Raw genomic sequence first — 19,525 nt, 5'->3', positions numbered from 1 at the left:
AGTCTGCAGTTTTTATAGGTCAGGATTGAGGCCTAGTTAAGAAGAGGGTTCAGAGGAGCCTGGCTAGAGTTTGGTCAAAGAGAGAGTCTTTGTCATAGATTACGTTCTTCTGCTCTTCTTTCATGGGAGTTCTCCAATATTCTCCAGCTCCCAGTGACCCCTTGCTTCCTTTGGCCAGAAAAATTGGCTTTTCTTATTAGAGTTTCAGTCTCGCATGTTGTTGCTCAGTTCTGGGCCTGACTGTGCCTGACTTCAGGGTGAAGAGGCTATAGAGAAAGCATAGGTGTCCTCTTGGGGTCTTTTTTTAAAATTATTTTTTAAAATTTTTTGGCCGCACCGCACGTCATGTGGGATCCTAGTTCCCCATCCAGGGATCAAACCCGTGTCCCCTGCATTGGAAGCATGGAGTCTTAACCCTTGGACCATCAGGGAAGTCCCCTCTTGGGGTCTTAATGTATATGCTGTCTCCATCATTGTGTCAGCAGTGCAGATCTGCACTGAGGCTGGCCTTGGGACCGGACTGGGAGAGGGGGAAAAGAAGGAAAAATCCTCAGGAACTTAACCCACCCACTCTGACTTTCAAGAGGCTTTTCCCCCTATTTTTTGGCCAAATGAACTTCTCTTCCAAATGAGGTTCTTCCTTACTGCACCTTCCGCACAATTTCCCATTCTTCTTGGCTTTGGGTCATAGCTAGGAAATAAAGTGTGTGTGTGGTAGGGTGACCAAAAGGAAATTTATTGTTTGGTCAAATTTCAAAGGAAATTTGTGTATTCAACAGGATATTTATGTATTCGTCTGTTTTCAAGCTGATTTCCCTCTCCAATCTACCTATTGTATACTTTTCAGGGTCCTTAGGTAGCTGATGCTTTGCATTTTTTTTCTGGAGATTTTAGTTGTAAACAGTTGGAGAGAAAGTTTGCAGCAGGCTTACACTCATCATTCCTGAAATTTAAAATACTTAGGCCAGGACTTCCCTGGTGGTGCAGTGGTTAAGAATCCACCTGCCAATGCAGGGGATACGGGTTTGAGCCTTGGTCTGGGAAGATCCCACATGCCATGGAGCAACTTAGCCTGTGCGCCACAATTACTGAGCCTGCGCGCTAGAGCCCACGAGCCACAACTGCTGAGCCTGCGTGCCACAACTACTGAAGCCTGCTTGCCTAGAGCCTGTGCTCTGCAACGAGAGGCCACTGCAATGAGGAGCCTGCGCACTGCAACTAGAGAAAGCCTGCATGTAACAACGAAGACTCAACGTAGCCAAAGATAAATAAGTAAATAAATAAATTTATAAAAAATAAAAACAAAAGGTGAGTGGATAAACAAAAAAAATACTTAGACCAGTGAGTTTTAATATTTAAAACAGTATGGAAAAGTTCATTGATAAAGTTTTAGATTCCACATTAGAAACTAGTATTTAAGAAACTCTACTGCTTGTCAAGTTTTGGTGTAGTACCAAAAAAGAATCCACAGTTATCTGAAAAGACTCTTAAAATACTCTTCCCCTTTTCCAACCATACATTTGTGTGAGACCAGGTTTTCTTTTCAGCCAAAATGATGTTGTAATACATTAAATGCAGAAACAGATATGCGAATCCACCTGTCTTCTATTAAGTCAGACATTAAAAAGATTTGCAAAAATGTAAAATAATTCTATTCTTTTCATTAATGTTTTGTTTTAGAAAATATAATTTTCATAAAAATATGTTAAAATGTATTGGATTAAATGTGATTATATTTAATTGAATTGAAAATATCCTAACATTTTCTCACTTTTAATTCCTAATATGGTAAATATTGATAGATAGACCCAACCTAAACAAAAAAGCTCTTCAGTTTTTAAGTATGTAAAGGGGTTTTGAAACCAAATAGTTTGAGAATTGCTGATTTACTAGGTAATTGGTTTCCATGTATTTATAACTTGTGTATTCCTCTTCTGTTCCTTAATAGTCAGCAGTAATCAAAAATACATGAACTCTGGGGGGAGTGAAAAGAACATGCATTTGACTCCCAGCTTCAACCACTTATTTTCCAAGGTTGAAGAGCCATTTAACTTCTTAGTATCTGTATTATACTTGTAAAGTGAGGATAATACTTTAAATGATTGTTGTGAGGGAAATGCTAGGATATACCTGAATTACAGACATTTAGTAAATGTTCCTTGGTATAGAGTTACATATTTTTAGCAACTCTCAGCCTTTGTGACGGTGTAAAAACCTCTCATCTTAAGCCAGTAGGTGTTCTCCAACTTAGTCTGTTGATCCCTTTCCAATAAGAAAGAATGGTGTAATTTATGAAGATCCCAAGAACAGTAAATTTCATGTTGTCTGTCTTTAGTGACATGTTGAAATGATTGAGTTCTTTAATTCCAACTTGGTTCTGTTCTTGTGGTAACCAGATCAGAAAAGGCCAGAAGTATGATCAGCGATAGTGTCTAGGTCCAGTTTGGGAATGAGATTGGAAGTGAATTTGAAAAACAAACTGAGATCATGAAATAAGCCCAGGAGAAAAAGGCAAGCAGGATGTGAGTACTATAAAGTGGGACTGATGTCAAATCCGAGGTCCATGATGTTCATAGTATCAGAGGAGGGCAGGTAGTCAGTGAGGATCAAAATAGGTAGTCCAGATTTTATAAAGGAAATCCAACACTTGATGTCAGGGAGGAAATGGACACTGGTTGATGAGGCTCCTGGGTTCAGGTGCTAGGTACAAGGACAGAGAGACAAAAGGATAAGAATCCAGTTCCTGGAAGAAGAGTGGGGCCAAGGTCATCCCAGTGCAAATATTGTTAGTGTAGTTGCAAACATGGAGCTGAAGCTTTTGTAGGAGAATGTGGAATATTAATTGACAACCTTTACAGCCAGGCCTCTGGGCTGAATCAAAGTGCAGTGGAGTCACTTCATATTTAATTTCTGTTTTTTGAACTAAACTTTTAGTCTCTAACCAAAAGAGAGCAAGAGAGAAATGGCTATTACAATAGTGCAAATGTTACTACCTGTAATTCTACTCTGAGCATCTGTTCCAGGGTAAGCATGAGATGGGAAGCATTTACTTTGTTTTCTCAGTTGGCCTCAATTGTTGTCCCTCTTGTAGTGTTAACATGTTAGTTTACTTTGTTACTTGTTTTTAAAGATGCATAGTTTTCCCTACTATCTGAACTCTAAGGTTAGCTCTTTTATCTGGTACTTAACTGAGGAAAATGGTCATCAAAGGAAAGCTGAATTATAAGTGGGTTTTTTTTTGTTTGTTTTTTGTTTTCGTTTTAGATTCCAATTGTTTAAATTCTGTGTAATTCTACTGTAAAGCTGATTTAGTTCTATGACAACTTACTACTCTTACATTTCTTTTTTTCTCTTACATGCCCCATGTTTCCTCACCCATACTTTGTGTTCTGGATACCAGTTCCTATTAGCTAGCTTTCAGTTGTTTTTCTCTTTTTATAGTACATTTAAAAAAATCAAGTAATACGTACCTATTGAAAAATATTCAAACCACACATATCTATGGAGTAGGGAATGAAAGTCTTACCAGTCTTACCACTCAGTGAGGCTACCACTGTGCAATTTGATGTGTATCCTCCCTGAACTTTTTAATGCATATATAAGCATATGTAGTAGGATGTTTTCAAAATACAATCATAATAAGCATATTGTTTTGAATTTGCATTTTTTGCTTAATATTTCTTGGACATTTTACCATACCAGTATTTATAATTAGGCACTCTTGGTGTACATTTCACTCCTGATTTTTCACATAAGCAGTGCTGCAGCAAACATTTTTACATAAATGACTTTGGGTACTTGAATCATTTTTGCCCATAGTATGTAGATTGCTGGTTCAAAGAAATGTGCATTTACAATTCTGAGCTGTTCTTCAAAAATTTTCTTCTCAAAAAGTACGATAACCAAATTAAAAAGATAATGACAAAATGGAAAAATTTATACCAAAGACAAAGGGCATATATTCCTACTATACAGAGAGCTTCTAAAAACTGAAAGAAGCCACACCATAGGAAAATGGTCAAAAGATAGAAACAAGTAGTCCACACAGAAAAACAAATGCAAATGTCCTTTAAATTTTGGGAAAGGTGCTCAATCTCACTGTAATAGAGAAACACAAATAAAAACTGCTCTGAAGTAGTATTTCTTATCTAATTGGCAAAAATCCAGAATATTGACTACATAGTTTCTTGGCAAGGCTGTGAGGAAATAATCACTCTCATATATTGTTGAGAATACAAAAAGATAAAGAGCCAATAGATAGGAAATTTGGCAGTATTCACAAAATTATATAAACCTTAAGCTTCATCTCAGCATTCTTCTATGACTCGAACCCAGAGGCACAGAAAACAGGAAAACAAAGTGACATGTATATGAGCACTATTGCAGCACTATTTAATACCAGAAGACAGGAAACAACCCACTGTCCATCAGTAAGGTATAGTTGAGGAAAGTGTGATACTTGTATAATGATGAAGTACTATGGTAACATAGGGCAGAAGTCTAGTACAGTATAACAAACAGGGTATTCATATTGATAGTCAAGATACAGAACATTTCCATTACCACAAGAATCCCTCTTGCTGCCCTTTTATAACCACGCATTTCCTTCCCACTCCCACCCTGTCCATAACCCCAGGGAGGCATTAAATCTGCTCACCATTTCTATAATTTTATCATTTCAAGAATGTCAGTTAAATGGAATTATATAGTGTGTAACCTTTGGGATTGGCTCCCCCCACCCAATTCAGCATAATTCCCTGGAGATACATCTAGGTTATTGCATGTATCGATAATTTTTTTCTTTTTATTGCTAAGTAGTGTTCCATGGTATGGGTATACCACAGTTTGTTTAACCATTTGCCTGTTGAAGGACATCTGGGTGGTTTACATTTTTTGACTTCACAAATGAAGTTGCTGTAAACATTCATGTAAAAGTTTTTGCATGAATATAAATCTTCATGTCTCTGGGATAAAAGCCCAAGAATACAACTGCTCACTTGTATGGTGGTTGCATGTTTAGTTTTACGAGAAACTGCCAAACTGTTTTCCAGGGGTCTGTACCATTTAAAATTCTCATCAGCAAAGTACGGGTGATTCAGTTTCAACATATCCTTGTCAATATTTGGTATTGTTACTCTTCTGTTTTAGCCATTCTGATAGGTGTGTAGTGATGTCTCAGTGTGGTTTTAATTTGCATTTTCTCAGTAGCTAATGATGATGAGCATCTTTTCATGTGCATGTTTGCCATCTATACATCTTCTTCAGTTAATGTCTCTTTATGTCTTTTGCTTGTTTTCTAATTGGAGTTGTTTTTCTACTGTTGAGTTTTTCCTTTTATGGATGTTACTTTCAGTGTCAAGTTTAAGAACTCTTTGCCTAGCTCTGTGGTCTGAAGGTTTTATTCCATATATTATTCTAAAAGTTTCAAGTTTTATATTTAAGATTGTCATCCAGTTTGAGTTAGTATTTGTATAAGGTGTGAGTTTAGGTTAATGTATATTTTTTTTGTTTGCCAATTTTGGTCTCCATTAGCTCTTGCAACATTTGTTGACAAAGCTGTTTTCCTCCATTGAATTATTTTTTGCACCTTTGTCAAAATTCAGTTGGGCATATTTGTGTGGCTCTATTTCTGGGTTTTCTGTTCTGTTCCATTGATATATGTGTGCATCCCTTTGCAAATACAGTAAGTCTTGGCTTACTGTAGCTACATAGTAAGTATTTCCCCACTTTATTCTAACTTTTAAAAATTGTTTTTGCTATTCTAGTTATTTTGCCTTTCCATAAAAATTATAGAATAATAATTCTATATATACAAAAGTTTTTGCTGGGATTTTAATAAGAATTACATCACCTGTATATCAGTTTGGAAAAAATTGACACCTTTACTGTGTTGAATCTTCCATTCCATAAACACTATTATTTAGATCTTCTTTGATTTCTTTCATCTGCATTTGTAGTTTTCAACATATAGTCCTCTTGATGTTTTGTTAGATTAGCACTTCTTTCATTTTTTTCCTTTTATTATAAATGGTATTACTTTTAATTTTGGTGTCCATGTGTTCATTTCTAGTATATAGAAATACAGTTGCTTTTTGCAGGTTGATCTTATGTCACAAATTTGGATAGATTTTATTTTCATTTTCATTTCAGTGTAAATGAACTTTCCTTGAGACTTCTTTGACCCATGGATTATTTAGAAGTATGTTCCAAATATTTGGAGGTTTTTCTGTTATCTTTCTATTGTTGATTTCTAGTTTGATCCTGTTGTAGTCAGAGAATACACTTTATAATTTCAGTTATTTTAAATTTGTTGAGGTTTATTTTATGGCCCAGGATATGGTCTATCTTGTTATTTGTTCAGGGGCACTTGAAAAGCATGTATATTTTGCTGTCGCTCATTGGAATATTATATAAATGTTGGTTAGATCCTGTTGGTTGAATGTGTTATTGATTTTTTTTTTTTTTTTTTTTGCTGTACGCGGGCCTCTCACTGTTGTGGCCTCTCCCGTTGCGGAGCACAGGCTCCGGACGCGCAGGCTCAGCGGCCATGGCTCACGGGCCCAGCCGCTCCGCGGCATGTGGGATCTTCCCAGACGGGGGCACGAACCCGTGTCCCCTGCATCGGCAGGCGGACTCTCAACCACTACGCCACCAGGGAAGCCCTTGATTTCTTTTACATCTTTGCCGATTGTCTGGCTGATGGGTAATAAAAGTCCTGGCACCTTAGTTGGTCTTTACTTACACCACCAGGCAGAGATGTTGTGGTGCCCCATTATAGCCTCTCAAGGGTAGAAAATCTAGGTTTCCTTCTTGGTCTTTGCTGGCATGGGTGGGGCCCGTTTTTTCTGCAGTGTTTGACTGGAGTAGAGTTTTTATTGTCTAAAAAGTTTTCTGTATTGCTAAGCTGTCCCTTTTTTGATCCATTGTCTGGAGAGCACTGGGTTTTGTTGTTTTTGTTGTTTTTTTCTCTGCCTGTTGGTGTGTTTAGCTTGCCAATCTTCAAGTTTAGGATATACCAGGCAAAAAGAAAACCTAGGGGATTCACCACTATGTTGTTACTTGGGTCCTGAGTTTCCCAGCTGATTTTCCTTCTCTTTACCTTTCAGAGTTTTCTTTTGTTTGATTCGTATGTAATATCCAGGGTTTTTAGTTCTACTTAGCTGGAGAAATAGAGAAAAGTACAACTACTCTGTCTTCCTGGAAGTCAAGGTTGTCTGTCTAATTTACTTTTGTATATAGTGTGAGGTAGGACACTTTTTTCCCAAATAGATAGTTAGTAGTCCTAGTATCAGTTATTGAATAACTCATTCTTCTCCAGTGATTTGAAATGTCACCCCTGCTTAGATATGAAATTCTCATATTTTTGCATATTTAAAGACACATAGTAGAAGTTCGCTGACTTGCCTAATTAACTGACTAAACCCCTTTATTTCCATTATGAAACATATAACCTGATACCCTTGACATATTTCTACTCTCACCAATTGAGTTGAATCTGCTTACCAAGAATTAGAGGTATTGTATCTTTCAGGTGTGCTTCTTACTATAATCTTGTATATTATATAAATTAACAAAAATAGTGCTGAAAGAAAATTGCTTTTGTGAAAACGAAGTTGATTGCTTTGGAAAGACTTACAAAGAAGTCACTTAAAAAAATTACTTGCTTGTGAATTAGGCCTGGGTGAGACCACTGTAAATGTTTAGGGGGAAAATATATACAAAAATTCATTTTGTGTTAAGTGGTTTGAAGTACTCCATCTATTTCAAAAAGACCTAAATTAGAAGAACTCATAGCTAGTATATTAGAGAAGAGGGCTTCTAAAGCCACCTGTATGTAGGTGTATCTGTTTCTGGACCTTAATCTATATTCTACTGGTCTATTTGATATTCTATACCAATATCATATTCTTTTAAATTGCTTTAATATTTTAGTGCATTTTGATATCTGATAGGGTATGTTTGCCTATAGTGGGAATTTCAGCTGAAAAGAACAAAACCCAACTAAAACTGTCTTAACGTAATAAAGAAACACATTAGTTCAAGGAACTGGAGGTTTAGGGGGCAGTTTTTAGTACTTATTTTAGCAGATCTGGCTCTATTTCCCAGAAGCTCTCCTTTCATTTGTTTGTCAGCTTCATTCTCCAGCTGGTGACAAGATGGCTGCAGGCCTCACATCTGTCCATGACAAAATACAAAGACAGTCTTTTACTACGTTTCTCAAGAGCCAGTCATCATTACCCTGAAGTTGCTAGCATAGTTTTCCTTGCATCCCATTGGCCTTAAGTGGGTTAATATGGACAAAACTAGCAAGGAAGAGATTGTCATGATTGGCTTAGATGAGTTCTCAGTCCTGCATGTACATTAGAATCACTTGGATGGCTTTTAAAAATAGTAATGCCTGAGTGACAATCCACACTGATTAGAATCTCTGAAGTAGGGGCCCCAAGCTCCTGTATTTTTTAAAAAGCTCCATAGGTGATTCTAAATGGAGGGAAAGCTTTCATTAACCCAAATACACCTTTGAAGCTAGAGTCATTCCCCCAAGTTGCATGGCTAAAATAATAATAATGAGGTGGCAACTATAAGGATAATTGGGATATTGTTAGGAAAAGAGAAAATGAATGCTGGATATACAACCTACCAACTATTATACCAACTCTTATTGTTGTTTTTTTTTTAACCAACTCTTATCATTATACTCTTTTTTTAAGATTACTTTTGTAGATTAATTTTTTAGATTAGTAAGGGGGTGGGGAGACAGGTTCCCACAGGAAGGAATCACAGTTGGTGCCCAAGTATCCCTGACAAAATCTCTCTGCTTTTCAGTGTCTCAAAAAGTCTATCACTTGTGATTTTTTACATCATGCACCAGTTATTATTTAGACTTGGTTGTACCCTTTTTTTTTTTTTTTTCCAATTTGGCTGCGCCTGGTCTTAGTTGAATGTAGCACGCCGGTTTTTTGTTGCGGCATGCGTGATCTTTAGTTGTGGCATGTGAACTTTTAGTTGAGGCATGTGGAATCTAGTTCCCTGACCAGGCATGGAACCTGGGCCCCCTGCATTGGGAGTGCAGAGTCTTAGCCACTGGACCACCAGGGAAGTTCTGGTTGTAAGTTTTTATTTGCAAGTAATTTCAAACAGAAAAATTGCAAGAATACAAATTAATTTTTCTGGTTTCTCCCTGTTCGTCATTTCTTGAATACCACATCGTCCTCTTTTTTTTTAACATTATTAATTTTGCTGCTGTATATACTTGAGTCATTATTTTAGAAGTCTGTATGGTAGGTTTTGAGACCTTGCAATAACCCCCCAAAAGTATCTACCTTGTAGATGTAAAAGTATCTACACTTGAATGCGAGGGCTTGTTGAATTCTAGATTAAAATGCATTTCCCTGAGTACATTGAAGAACTTGCTTCATCATTGAGAAAACAGAATCAGTATTTTGGATAGTCAATATCCAAAATCAGAAGCTGATTTTTTTTGCTTGCTAAACCAGGATGGCTCTTTATGTAAAATAGTCTCTCTGAAGAAAGCAGAGAGCTATTCTAGGTTCAGAAGTGACTTAGGTTTGTAACATTTCCTTTCTTTGTTCTAAAAGAGTTTGCATAAGTTGGATTTATTTGTTCTTTGAATTTTAATAGAACTTGCCTGTGAAACCGTCTGGACCTGGTGTTTTCATTATGGGAAGATTTCTTAATGACAAATTCAATTTTATTACTTTTGTTATTTTAATTTTTCTGTAAATTTGTACATTTTACTTTTTCTCAGATTTATTGATGAAGCTTTTAATATTGCCATGTCTTTTGAATGTCTGTAGCATCTATAATTATGACTCCCCTTTTATTCCTGGTAATTTGGTGTGCTTTTTTTCATTTTTAAAAAAATTTATTGAAGTATAGTTGATTTACAATGTGTTAATTTCTGCTGTACAGCAAAGTAATTCAGTTACACATATATATATGTTCTTTTTCATATTCTTGTCCATTATGGTTTATCACAGGATATTGAATACAGTTCCCTGTGCTATACAGTAAGACCTTGTTTATCCATGGTATATATAATAGTTTGCATCTGCTAATGCCAAACTCCAGTCCATCCCTCCCATACCCCCTGCCCTTGGCAACCAAAAGTCTGTTCTCTGTGTCTGTGAGTTTGTTTTGTAGATAAGTTCATTTGTGTCATATATATTGTATTTGTCTTTCTCTTTCTGACTTAATTCACTTACTGTGATAATCTCTAGGTCCATCCATGTTGCTGCAAATGGCATTATTTCATTTTTTTATGGCTGAGTAGTACTCCATTGTATATATATACCACATCTTCTTTATCCATTCCTCTGTTGATGGACATTTAGATTGTTCCATGTCTTGGCAGTTGTAAATAGTGCTTCAATGAAGAGTGGGGGTACATGTATCTTTTCAAATTATAGTTTTGTCTGGATATATGCCCAGGAGTGGAATTGCAGGATCATATGGCAACTCTATTTTTAGTTTTTTGAGGGACCTCCATACTGGTTTTCATAGTGGCTGCACCAGTTTACATCCCCACCAACAGTATAAGAGGGTTTCCTTTTCCCCATATGCTTTCCAGCATTTGTTATTTGTAGACTTTTTAATGATTGCCATTCTGACCAGTGTGAGGTGGTACCTCATTGTAGCTTTGATTTGCATACCTTTAATAGTTAGCAGTGTTGAGCATTTTTTCATGTGCCTGTTGGCCATCTATATGTCTTCTTCGGAGAAATGTCTATTTAGGTCTTCTGCCCATTTTTTGATTGGGTTGTTTGTTTTTTTGTTATTGAGTTGTTTGAGCTGGTTGTATATTTTGGAAATTAAGCCCCTGTCGGTCACATCATTTGCAAATATTTTCTCCCAGTCCATAGTTTGTCTTTTCATTTTGTTTGTGGTTTCCTTTGCTGTACAAAAGCTTTTAAGTTTGTTTAGGTCCTATTTGTTTATATTTGCTTTTATTTCTGTTGCCTTGGTACGATTTATGTCAGAGAATGTCTTGCGTATATTCTCTTCTCAGAGTTTTATGGTGTCATGTCTTATATTTAAGTCTTTAAGCCATTTTAAGTTTATTTTTGTGTATGGTGTGAGGGTGTGTTCTAACTTCATTGATTTACATGTGGCTGTCCAGCTTTCCCAACACCACTTGCTGAAGAGACTGTCTTTTCTCCATTGTATTTTCTTGCCTCTTTTGTTGAAGATTAATTGACCATAGGTATGTGGGTTTATTTCTGGGCGCTCTTTTCCTTTTTTCATTGATTAGTCTTGCCAGACTCTGTCCATTTTTTAGTCATGACAAAGAACTACCTTTTGTTTTGCTGAGCCTTTCTTCTATATCTTTGTTTTCTGTTTCATTAAATTCTGCTTTTATTTGTATTATTTCCTTTTATCTACTTTTCTTTATGTTCTTCTTTTCTAATTGAAGACAGATGATCAGTTCATTAATTTATTTTTAACTTTTATTTTTCTGATGTAACTATTTACAAATCTCCTTTTTTATACTCCTTTTGGTGCATCCCACAAAGTTAGCTATATAGTCTTTAATTTTACTTTTAAGTATTTTCCAAATTCTATTATGATTTCTTCATTGACTCATGAGTTTTTAGAAGTTTCTAAATATTAATATATAAGGTTTTTGAAAAGCTGTCTTTTTATTATAATTGTCAGAATATGGTTGTAGGGTGCCAAGTACATGAAAAATGTAGAGACTTTTTTATGGCCTAGCATTTGATCGATTTTTGTATATGTTCTGTTTATATTCTTCTGTTTGGAAGTTATATTTGTATATGTTTATTACATCAAACTTAGCGGTTATGATGTCAGTTCTTCTTTAGCCTTACTAATATTTTGTCTCCTTAATTTATTACTGAGATAAACATGTTAAAAGTTCTCTATGATGATGATTTTGTCAATTTTTCCCTGTGGTTCTATTTTGGAGCTATATTAATAGGTACATATAAGTTTAGCTGTTATATATATTGAATAAAACCTTTTATCATGGGCTTCCCTGGTGGCGCAGTGGTTGAGAGTCCGCCTGCTGATGCAGGGGACACAGGTTCGTGCCCTGGTCCTGGAAGATCCCACATGCCACGGAGTGGCTAGGCCTGTGAGCCATGGCGGCTGAGCCTGCACTCCGCAACGGGAGAGCCCACAACAGTGAGAGGGCCATGTACAGCCAAAAAAAAAAACAAAAAAAACCCTTTTATCATGATGTAGTTAATTTCCTTATCACTAGTAATAGTTTTGCCTTAAGTTATTAATATAGCTACATCAGTTTTGTATTGATTAGCATATGCCTGGTATTTTAATTTTTTTCATATTTTTATTTTCAATCATTCAGTGCTCTTTGGTTCTTAGGTGTGTTTCTTTGGAAAAGCATGTAGACTACTACTAGTTAAACCTTATGTAAAATATTTTCTGTGTGGTTACAGTGCAGAAGCTGCTGAAAAATGGCAGAAGAAGTGGTGGTAGTAGCCAAATTTGATTATGTGGCCCAACAAGAACAAGAGCTGGACATCAAGAAGAATGAGAGATTGTGGCTTCTGGATGATTCTAAGTCCTGGTGGCGAGTTCGAAATTCCATGAATAAAACGGGTTTTGTGCCTTCTAACTACGTGGAAAGGAAAAACAGTGCTCGGAAAGCATCGATTGTAAAAAACCTAAAGGATACGTTAGGTAAGTTATTTTTGTATTAAAACAAGAATGACAGTACTTTCTTTTAAATGAATGCTGGAGCTTGGCTATTTGTACTGAATTTTGGCAGCAGTGGGCAGAATCAACTAGAATATCCCAGGGCTGGGATTTCAGCTAGGCAAGGTAAATTTGGCTCATAGCAGGGATATTCAAGTCAGGTGTGTTCAAGGAGACCGGTGAAGGTCAGTTTCTGTAAATCTAGCTGGTGGATCTGGCCAGAGTTCAAGAGTCAAGCCAGAGTGATGCTGACAGTGGAACTTAACTCTGATCTTCTATCAGGGGCTCCTTGAACCATGAGTGCCTGTTGGAATTTAGACAGATTCTACATCTAATTGAGATAGGGATAAAATGAGTGAGATGCAGAATATCCTCCTTGTCATCAAGGCAACATATTTTACAGGATTGCTTCATTGCTTCATTTTACATCTAATGGCTTATATTTTGAACTGTGCTTTTAAAAACAAACTATCATTTTATTCTTATATTTGATAAAAGAGTTTTAAATTGTGCATTACTGTATATTAGCATCTACAAAGCTTATCTTTTTCTTATTTTGTTTCTCTTTTTTCCTCTTCTTTCTTCCCCTAACTGTAAAGTTTGTTTGTTTTTACTGGCCTTCCGTTAGGGCCAGGGTTAGGGGAACCTACTTCACATTGGGCTTGGCCAAGCTGTGATAGGAAGGAAATACGTGCAAATGAGGCCTAGGCTGTCTCTCTCTCTCTCTCTTAATTCTCCTTGGCTGACAGGAAGGAATTGGGAGGGACAGAATTTCCCTCAGGTATTCAGGCAAGCATGCTGTTACTTAATAGTTTTTGGTATATATGTAGGAGAAGAAGTAAAATTTCTCCTTGAAAAAAGATAGTTTGAGAGTAATGTGGCATGATTGATGAATATGGAATATTATTGACTAACTGCTTTATATTAGTTTTTATTTCTTATTCAGCATTATTGTTATTCTATTATTCTATTAGAAAGGTCATTTAATAAATGGAGTTACTAATCTGAATTTTCACCATGATACTTAACTGCTTTAACTAGGTTTGCCTTTTTTTGAGATTTTAAGGTTTTGCAAATAAGGCCATTATTATTAGTTTTTAATAGTAGTTTTTAAATAGAAGACAATTCTCATATGAATGAAAGACATTTGGAAAGAGATTGTCCTTGAATAGCTGAAGAGACCAAAGTTACAACCAGGAATACTTGTGATTTTGTAAATACTGGACATTTATTTAAAGCATGTTGATTAGGTGTATTAGGGAAAGTTAAGGTAACTTCTATCAAGAAAGTATGCCTCATAGTGATGAAGGCACAGAAAGGACTAGGGCCACACCTAGATAAACTTTTATGTTCCTTTTAAAAAGGATAGTGGTATCCTGAGAGGTATAGCAGATGTGACAGTAATTAACAAAAGATAGTGAAAAAACTAATATAGAGCAAAGAGGAAAAACACCCCAGTTTTAGATATGACTGCATATGAATTTTAAAAGCCTTATTAGATACAGTTTTTATTATTAATATTCCTGGGAAACCTTCCATATTATTTTCTGATATTATTGAGACAGTTTCAGCAAGACTATATCTATTTAAGTTCTAGGCTATCACTGTAAATTTTATTAGTATATTACAGTTATTGCTGTCTATTCCAGAGGACTAGTGGTCTATAGTTAGACTGTATAATGATGTAAATCCAGCTTTTGCATCGGACAGCTTTCTTTCCTTTCTCAGAATTTCTGAATCCCTTTTTGGTAGGTAACTTAAATGTCCCATATAACTAATGGATTTTTTTCACAATGATTGATTGTGCTGATGGAGACACTGTTTGAAGGTTAAGAAAGAAAAGGAGAGAACAAAGGAAAGAATGAATACATGAATATATTTTCAACTGTTGAAAAAAAAATACACGCTTTAAAGCTTCTTCCAAAATAAATACGAATAGTAAGGTCATATTTGTGGCCATCATGATATACTTGTTTTATAGGTTCTGTTGGAGTTCAGGGGAAAAGTGTTTTGGAAAGAGAGAAGCCTCAGCAAACCTTTCTATTGCCTGGGTGTGGGCCAAGTCACATGGATTGGGTGTGGGGAGTTTCAATGTTGCAGAACCAGGAAGTTCACCGAGAATTATCCTGAGCTGTGTTAACAAACTGACGAAAGAGAACACGGGATTTTTTTTCAGAATGGATTGGTTAAAGGTCTTTAAAGATTTTTTCAGTAAGTTAATCTGTTTATTAAATCTGTAGTTTTCTTGTAGTTTTTGAAATAGAGTTTTCACTTTGTGAATTTAAAGGAAAACTATGGATAGAACATGGTGGGTTTATATAGGCTGGTGCTTTATATTGTTTATGAAACATAAGCTAAGTGATTGGTGATACATCAAATATCAATAGCTTTGACTTGATAAGTAATTAAAAAATTTTTAATATCAATGTTTAAATAACAGACAGGAAAAGGGTATAAATGATTTGAGTTTGATGCAGTTAGTTCTTTGAACTTAGCATAGACATTTGAAGTGAATTACATAAATTGTAAACATATTAAAAACAGGAGGAGAAAAAGGCTTTAAGTGAGCAAGTTCCTTCATCCTCAACATTTGAAGTAACATGATATTGTTCTGGTGCTTTTTGCTTAGATTTCAGAGGACTGATGTAGAAGATAATGTTTAATAAAAGCATCAGTAAAGAGAATGTTTTGACTTAATGTCGGATTGCTAGAAATTGCTATTTTGGTTAATGTGAGACTTGATATTTTGAAATGAATTGTGAGAGCAGCTGCATACAAAGAATATGAAAACATTGACAGAAAATAGTGAATTCTTAGATTGTTTTTGAGTTCAGGTCATAAAGTAATTCTAATACTAACAAGAACCTCATCTGTGTATCTGCTGATAGCCTTTTTATACTCTTATGATAGTGAACTTGATTTGGTCTCTTTGAACAATTGCTCGGTGGTTCTAGGAAAATGAACAGAGGGATTGTTGTAGAAGTCTCTTATGTGTAAGGAGTCTAAGGAAACAAAAAGTAACCTGTCAAAAGATTTCGGGGCAAAGAGCAAAATGGAAAGGGAGTAAAAGCACTTTGTTGAAAAAAAAGTTGTAATATTAAGACTCATTCATTTCTTTAATTAACTTTGGTGGCCAAGTAAATCCTTTTAGAATATATCTCTTGTTTACTTTTTGGGGAGTTGTTAAAATTTTAGACCCATTTTGGGGGGTTAGTTTTCCTTTTAAAGAGCTTATTTATTCATTCATTTGTTTATCAGCATTTTTATTGAGAGCCTACCCACTGCAAGCCACACAAAAATTATAGAATGAAAAACTAACACTAACTGTCACAGAAGTTACATTCTGATGAGGAGGTAGGTGGTGGTTGTTACACTAACTGTCACAGAACTTACATTCTGGTGAGGAGGTAGCTGGTAGTTGTTATTTATTATTAATATTTCATATCTGAGTTTGATATCTAAGTGATGTTGACCATAAATCAACTAGAAGTGGTATAAAAAGAATATGTTATATCATTGATACAGTGATTTAATATATACCATCAATACAGTATAAAATCTATAGAGTCTTAGAAAGTTGATAGTTATTTTTAAATACATGTGTAGACTGAGAGTCAGGATTTGAGATTTATAATCAAAATATTCCTTTCCTCACTGCCTGCAGTAAGGCAGAATTTATATTTATTTAGCTCTGTAGCTGTTCACCAACCTTTTCCCTGAATGGCCTTGAAAAGTAAGAGGAAACAATATATGTGCTCCTTGTGTGGTAGCCAGAATACCCTTGAGAACAAAAAGGGCACATTGTTTTAGAGAAAGCAGAGAATAATAAAAAGCAGTAATTTATCTTCATATAAATCAAGTGAACAGATAAAAATACAAAAAAATTAAATAAAAACCTGTACTGGAAAGAACATCATTTATATGTATTTAGAATTCCTTTGTTCTGCTCCCAGATATATCACTTATAGGCCATGTGGCCAAGGGTATATAACTTTCCTAATCTTCTGTTCCTTATGTGTAAAGGCGAGAGTTGGGCAAGACCAGATGATCCTGGAAAGTCCCTTCTGACTCTGAAAGTCTTTAGTCCTGGTAAACAACTGATCAGTCTTACATGTGGTATAGAAATCAGGGGAAAGTCCATAAGGGAGAAACTGGTTTTGAAGAAGGAGGAACATAACAGAATTATAGTTCCCTAAAGAATTCGCAAGAATCAGTAATACTTTCTTAGGCCTCATTCTATTGAACACTTGTTTACTCTGATTTAGATGGAAGGGAAATGACATGCTTAAGGTAAAGACCTAATGATGGAAGTATAACTAGTACATTGAGTTCAGAAATTTATTTGAAAGCTAAAAACTGAGAAACAAGATGAATAGAAACAGACATAAATGTAAAATTCTACATTAAGTTTTTAAAAGGAATTGAAAAAGTTGCTGAGAATTTGTCTTGGCTGCAATTTACATGAGTGAAAGACTTAGTAGGAGCTGCTGTGATAATGTAGGTGCTAAAAAAAATATCTCAACACTCTGTATGATGGCATTGATTCAAATCTACGAGGCACTTAGGTGAAGGGATGCAGTAGTTCCCTAGTGTGTGTGCTGGCCAAATAAAACATGACATCATCTATTCACTTTGGATAAATATACTTTAACAGTGATATTGAGAAACTCAGATGCTTCCAAATACTAGCATCAAGTATATCAAAGGATTTGGAAACCAGATTACATAAAGAATAGTTATGGGTACAAAGATTTGCCTTAGGGAGAGGACAACTATCGTGTGAAGATGGAATATTTACGGTGCTTAACCAGATTCTTAAAAACTTTTGAGGAGTTAATAGTACATTGTTTTGGTCAAGAAACAGTGCTATAGGAAGAAAGAAGTAAGACTAGTGGATTGGAGTGAGGGGAAAACTATACTAATGCTTTTGGTTTTTTAAACAAAGCTAATGATAAAAATGACTGCCTCAGAGTTATGCACATCCTCAGTGCATATACCTGAGTATTATTTCCCTCCCAACTCTGAAAAAGTAAATGCCAGAAGCACTAGGAGGTAGGAAAGTAATAACCACCATTGATTGAGTGCCTGCTAGGTGCTATGCACTGTGCTGAGTGCTTTACATATAAACTTTAAAAAATTCTTTACAAAACTTTTCTGAGATAGGTACTTACTACACACCACCATTTCACAAACAAGGAAACTGGAGTTTAAAGAAGATTAAATAACTTGACCAAGATCAGATTAACCAGTAAGTAACAGCACTAAAGTTTAAATTTAGGGTCTCTTTTGTTAAGAGTTTCCCTAGTGCACACATTATAACTATAGAGTAGAGAAAAGATTAGAGTCAGATAAGTAATGGATTGAAAAGATTTGATGCAAAAGGGGCTGATTAAAATTAGGAGGATTGTGGTGAACTAACTGTGAAGCTGGGAAAAATTTAGAAAAGGTAATACATTGATCTGAGGGAGCCTGCTTGTTGTGGAATGATCTAATTGTTGCTGATTATAACGTACTTGAGAAATTAAGAGATACTGATACTTTACATTTGTATAATTTTGTAAAGTACTTTTGCATCTACTCTCTCATTGATAGCATGAGATTGGAAGGACTATTTTTAAGCAGAAACAAAGGGCAATAAACAGGCCCTTCTGGAAGATTTGTAAGCAGGGGAAAAAGCAAGCTATTGATTACGCATGCATTTGTCAGTCATTCACATGATAAACAGGACTTTGTTTTGTACAGAAAACAAATATTCTAAGCTTATATTCTTTCTCTGAACTATTTCTGGCCTCTAAGATTAAAATAGGTTGTTCTGGTGTTTTCCCACTTAGGGCTTTAATTGTTGGGTCTGTCCAAAAATTCTTCACAGTTTTTTTGGACAAGGTTAATTAGTCTTAGACATTATCTTTTTCAGAATCAAAAGAAAAATATTTTTGAACTAGCCTTTATTTTCAGGTTTAGAATTTTATATTTGCTTATGTCAGTATTCAGTTTAATCAGTTTAATAAACACATTGATCATCTGCTGTATATATACAGTTCTAAGTAGTATAGGAAGTACAAAAGATCAGTGAGACATTAAAAATGCTTCTCTCTGGAAGCTTATGCTCTAGTAGATGGGCTTAAAAGACACAGGAAATGCTAGCATACAAGTACCTCAGAAGTACAAGGTGCTGGGGTACTTCAAAAAGGAGAGCTTATAATATCATTGAGGGTGACGATGGGGAATGAAGGATGTTGAAAAACATGAAGCAGAAAGATAAATAAAATAATAAAGTTGTTATTTGAAATGGCACTTCTTGAATGGGTACATTTTTGAAAGGCAGAAGTTTTAATGAGGTTTTGCTAAGAAACTAACAAGGTAAACTAAGTCATGAAGGTAGAAACATCTAATTCAGGGGATTTAAGTGGCCCATTCTTACTAAAATTTAGGGTAGTTTTAGTGCAGGGCGTTATAGAAAGATGCTTTTGTTTAACATTTACTCTGTGTACTGTACTATTACTTTATTTTATTCAGTTCTCACAACACTCATGGTAAGTGCTGTTTCCTCCATTTCTGAGCTCAGAAAAGTGAAATAGCTTGCTCAAGTTTCCACAGTTAGTAAGAAGCATACCTGGGATTTGAACTCAAAGGCTGTTTAAAGGTCTACACTGTTTTCTATAGTCTATACCAGGGGTGCCCAACCCCTGGGCTGCGGACTGATACCTGTCCGTGGCCTGTTAGGAACTGGGCAGCACAGCAGGAGATGAGTGGCAGGCCAGTGAGCGAAGCTTCGTCTGCTGCTCCCCGTTGCCTGAACCATCATCATCCCATCCACACCACCGCC

At 35.6% G+C, this 19,525-nt stretch overlaps 1 protein-coding gene across 3 annotated transcripts in view; it reads left to right on the top strand.

Moving 5' to 3' along the window:
- NCK1 (NCK adaptor protein 1) overlaps positions 1-19,525 on the top strand; it is an 83,088-nt gene that overhangs the window by 49,817 nt on the left and 13,746 nt on the right. For 2 of the 3 annotated variants that reach the window (XM_060149783.1, XM_060149784.1), the window contains exon 2: positions 12,441-12,684. In XM_060149783.1, the coding sequence (XP_060005766.1) occupies positions 12,459-12,684 (226 nt within the window). In that variant the 5' untranslated portion in view covers positions 12,441-12,458. Of the gene's footprint in view, positions 1-12,440; positions 12,685-14,728; positions 14,911-19,525 lie in introns of those variants that run through there. The other variant, XM_060149786.1, reaches the window with a different exon arrangement.

The sequence above is a fragment of the Lagenorhynchus albirostris genome, chromosome 5 (assembly GCF_949774975.1).
Source record: "Lagenorhynchus albirostris chromosome 5, mLagAlb1.1, whole genome shotgun sequence".
Taxonomy (NCBI): domain Eukaryota; kingdom Metazoa; phylum Chordata; class Mammalia; order Artiodactyla; family Delphinidae; genus Lagenorhynchus; species Lagenorhynchus albirostris.
The sequence above is the reverse complement of the archived record's forward strand: the minus strand, read 5'-3'. Positions and strand labels throughout refer to the sequence as shown.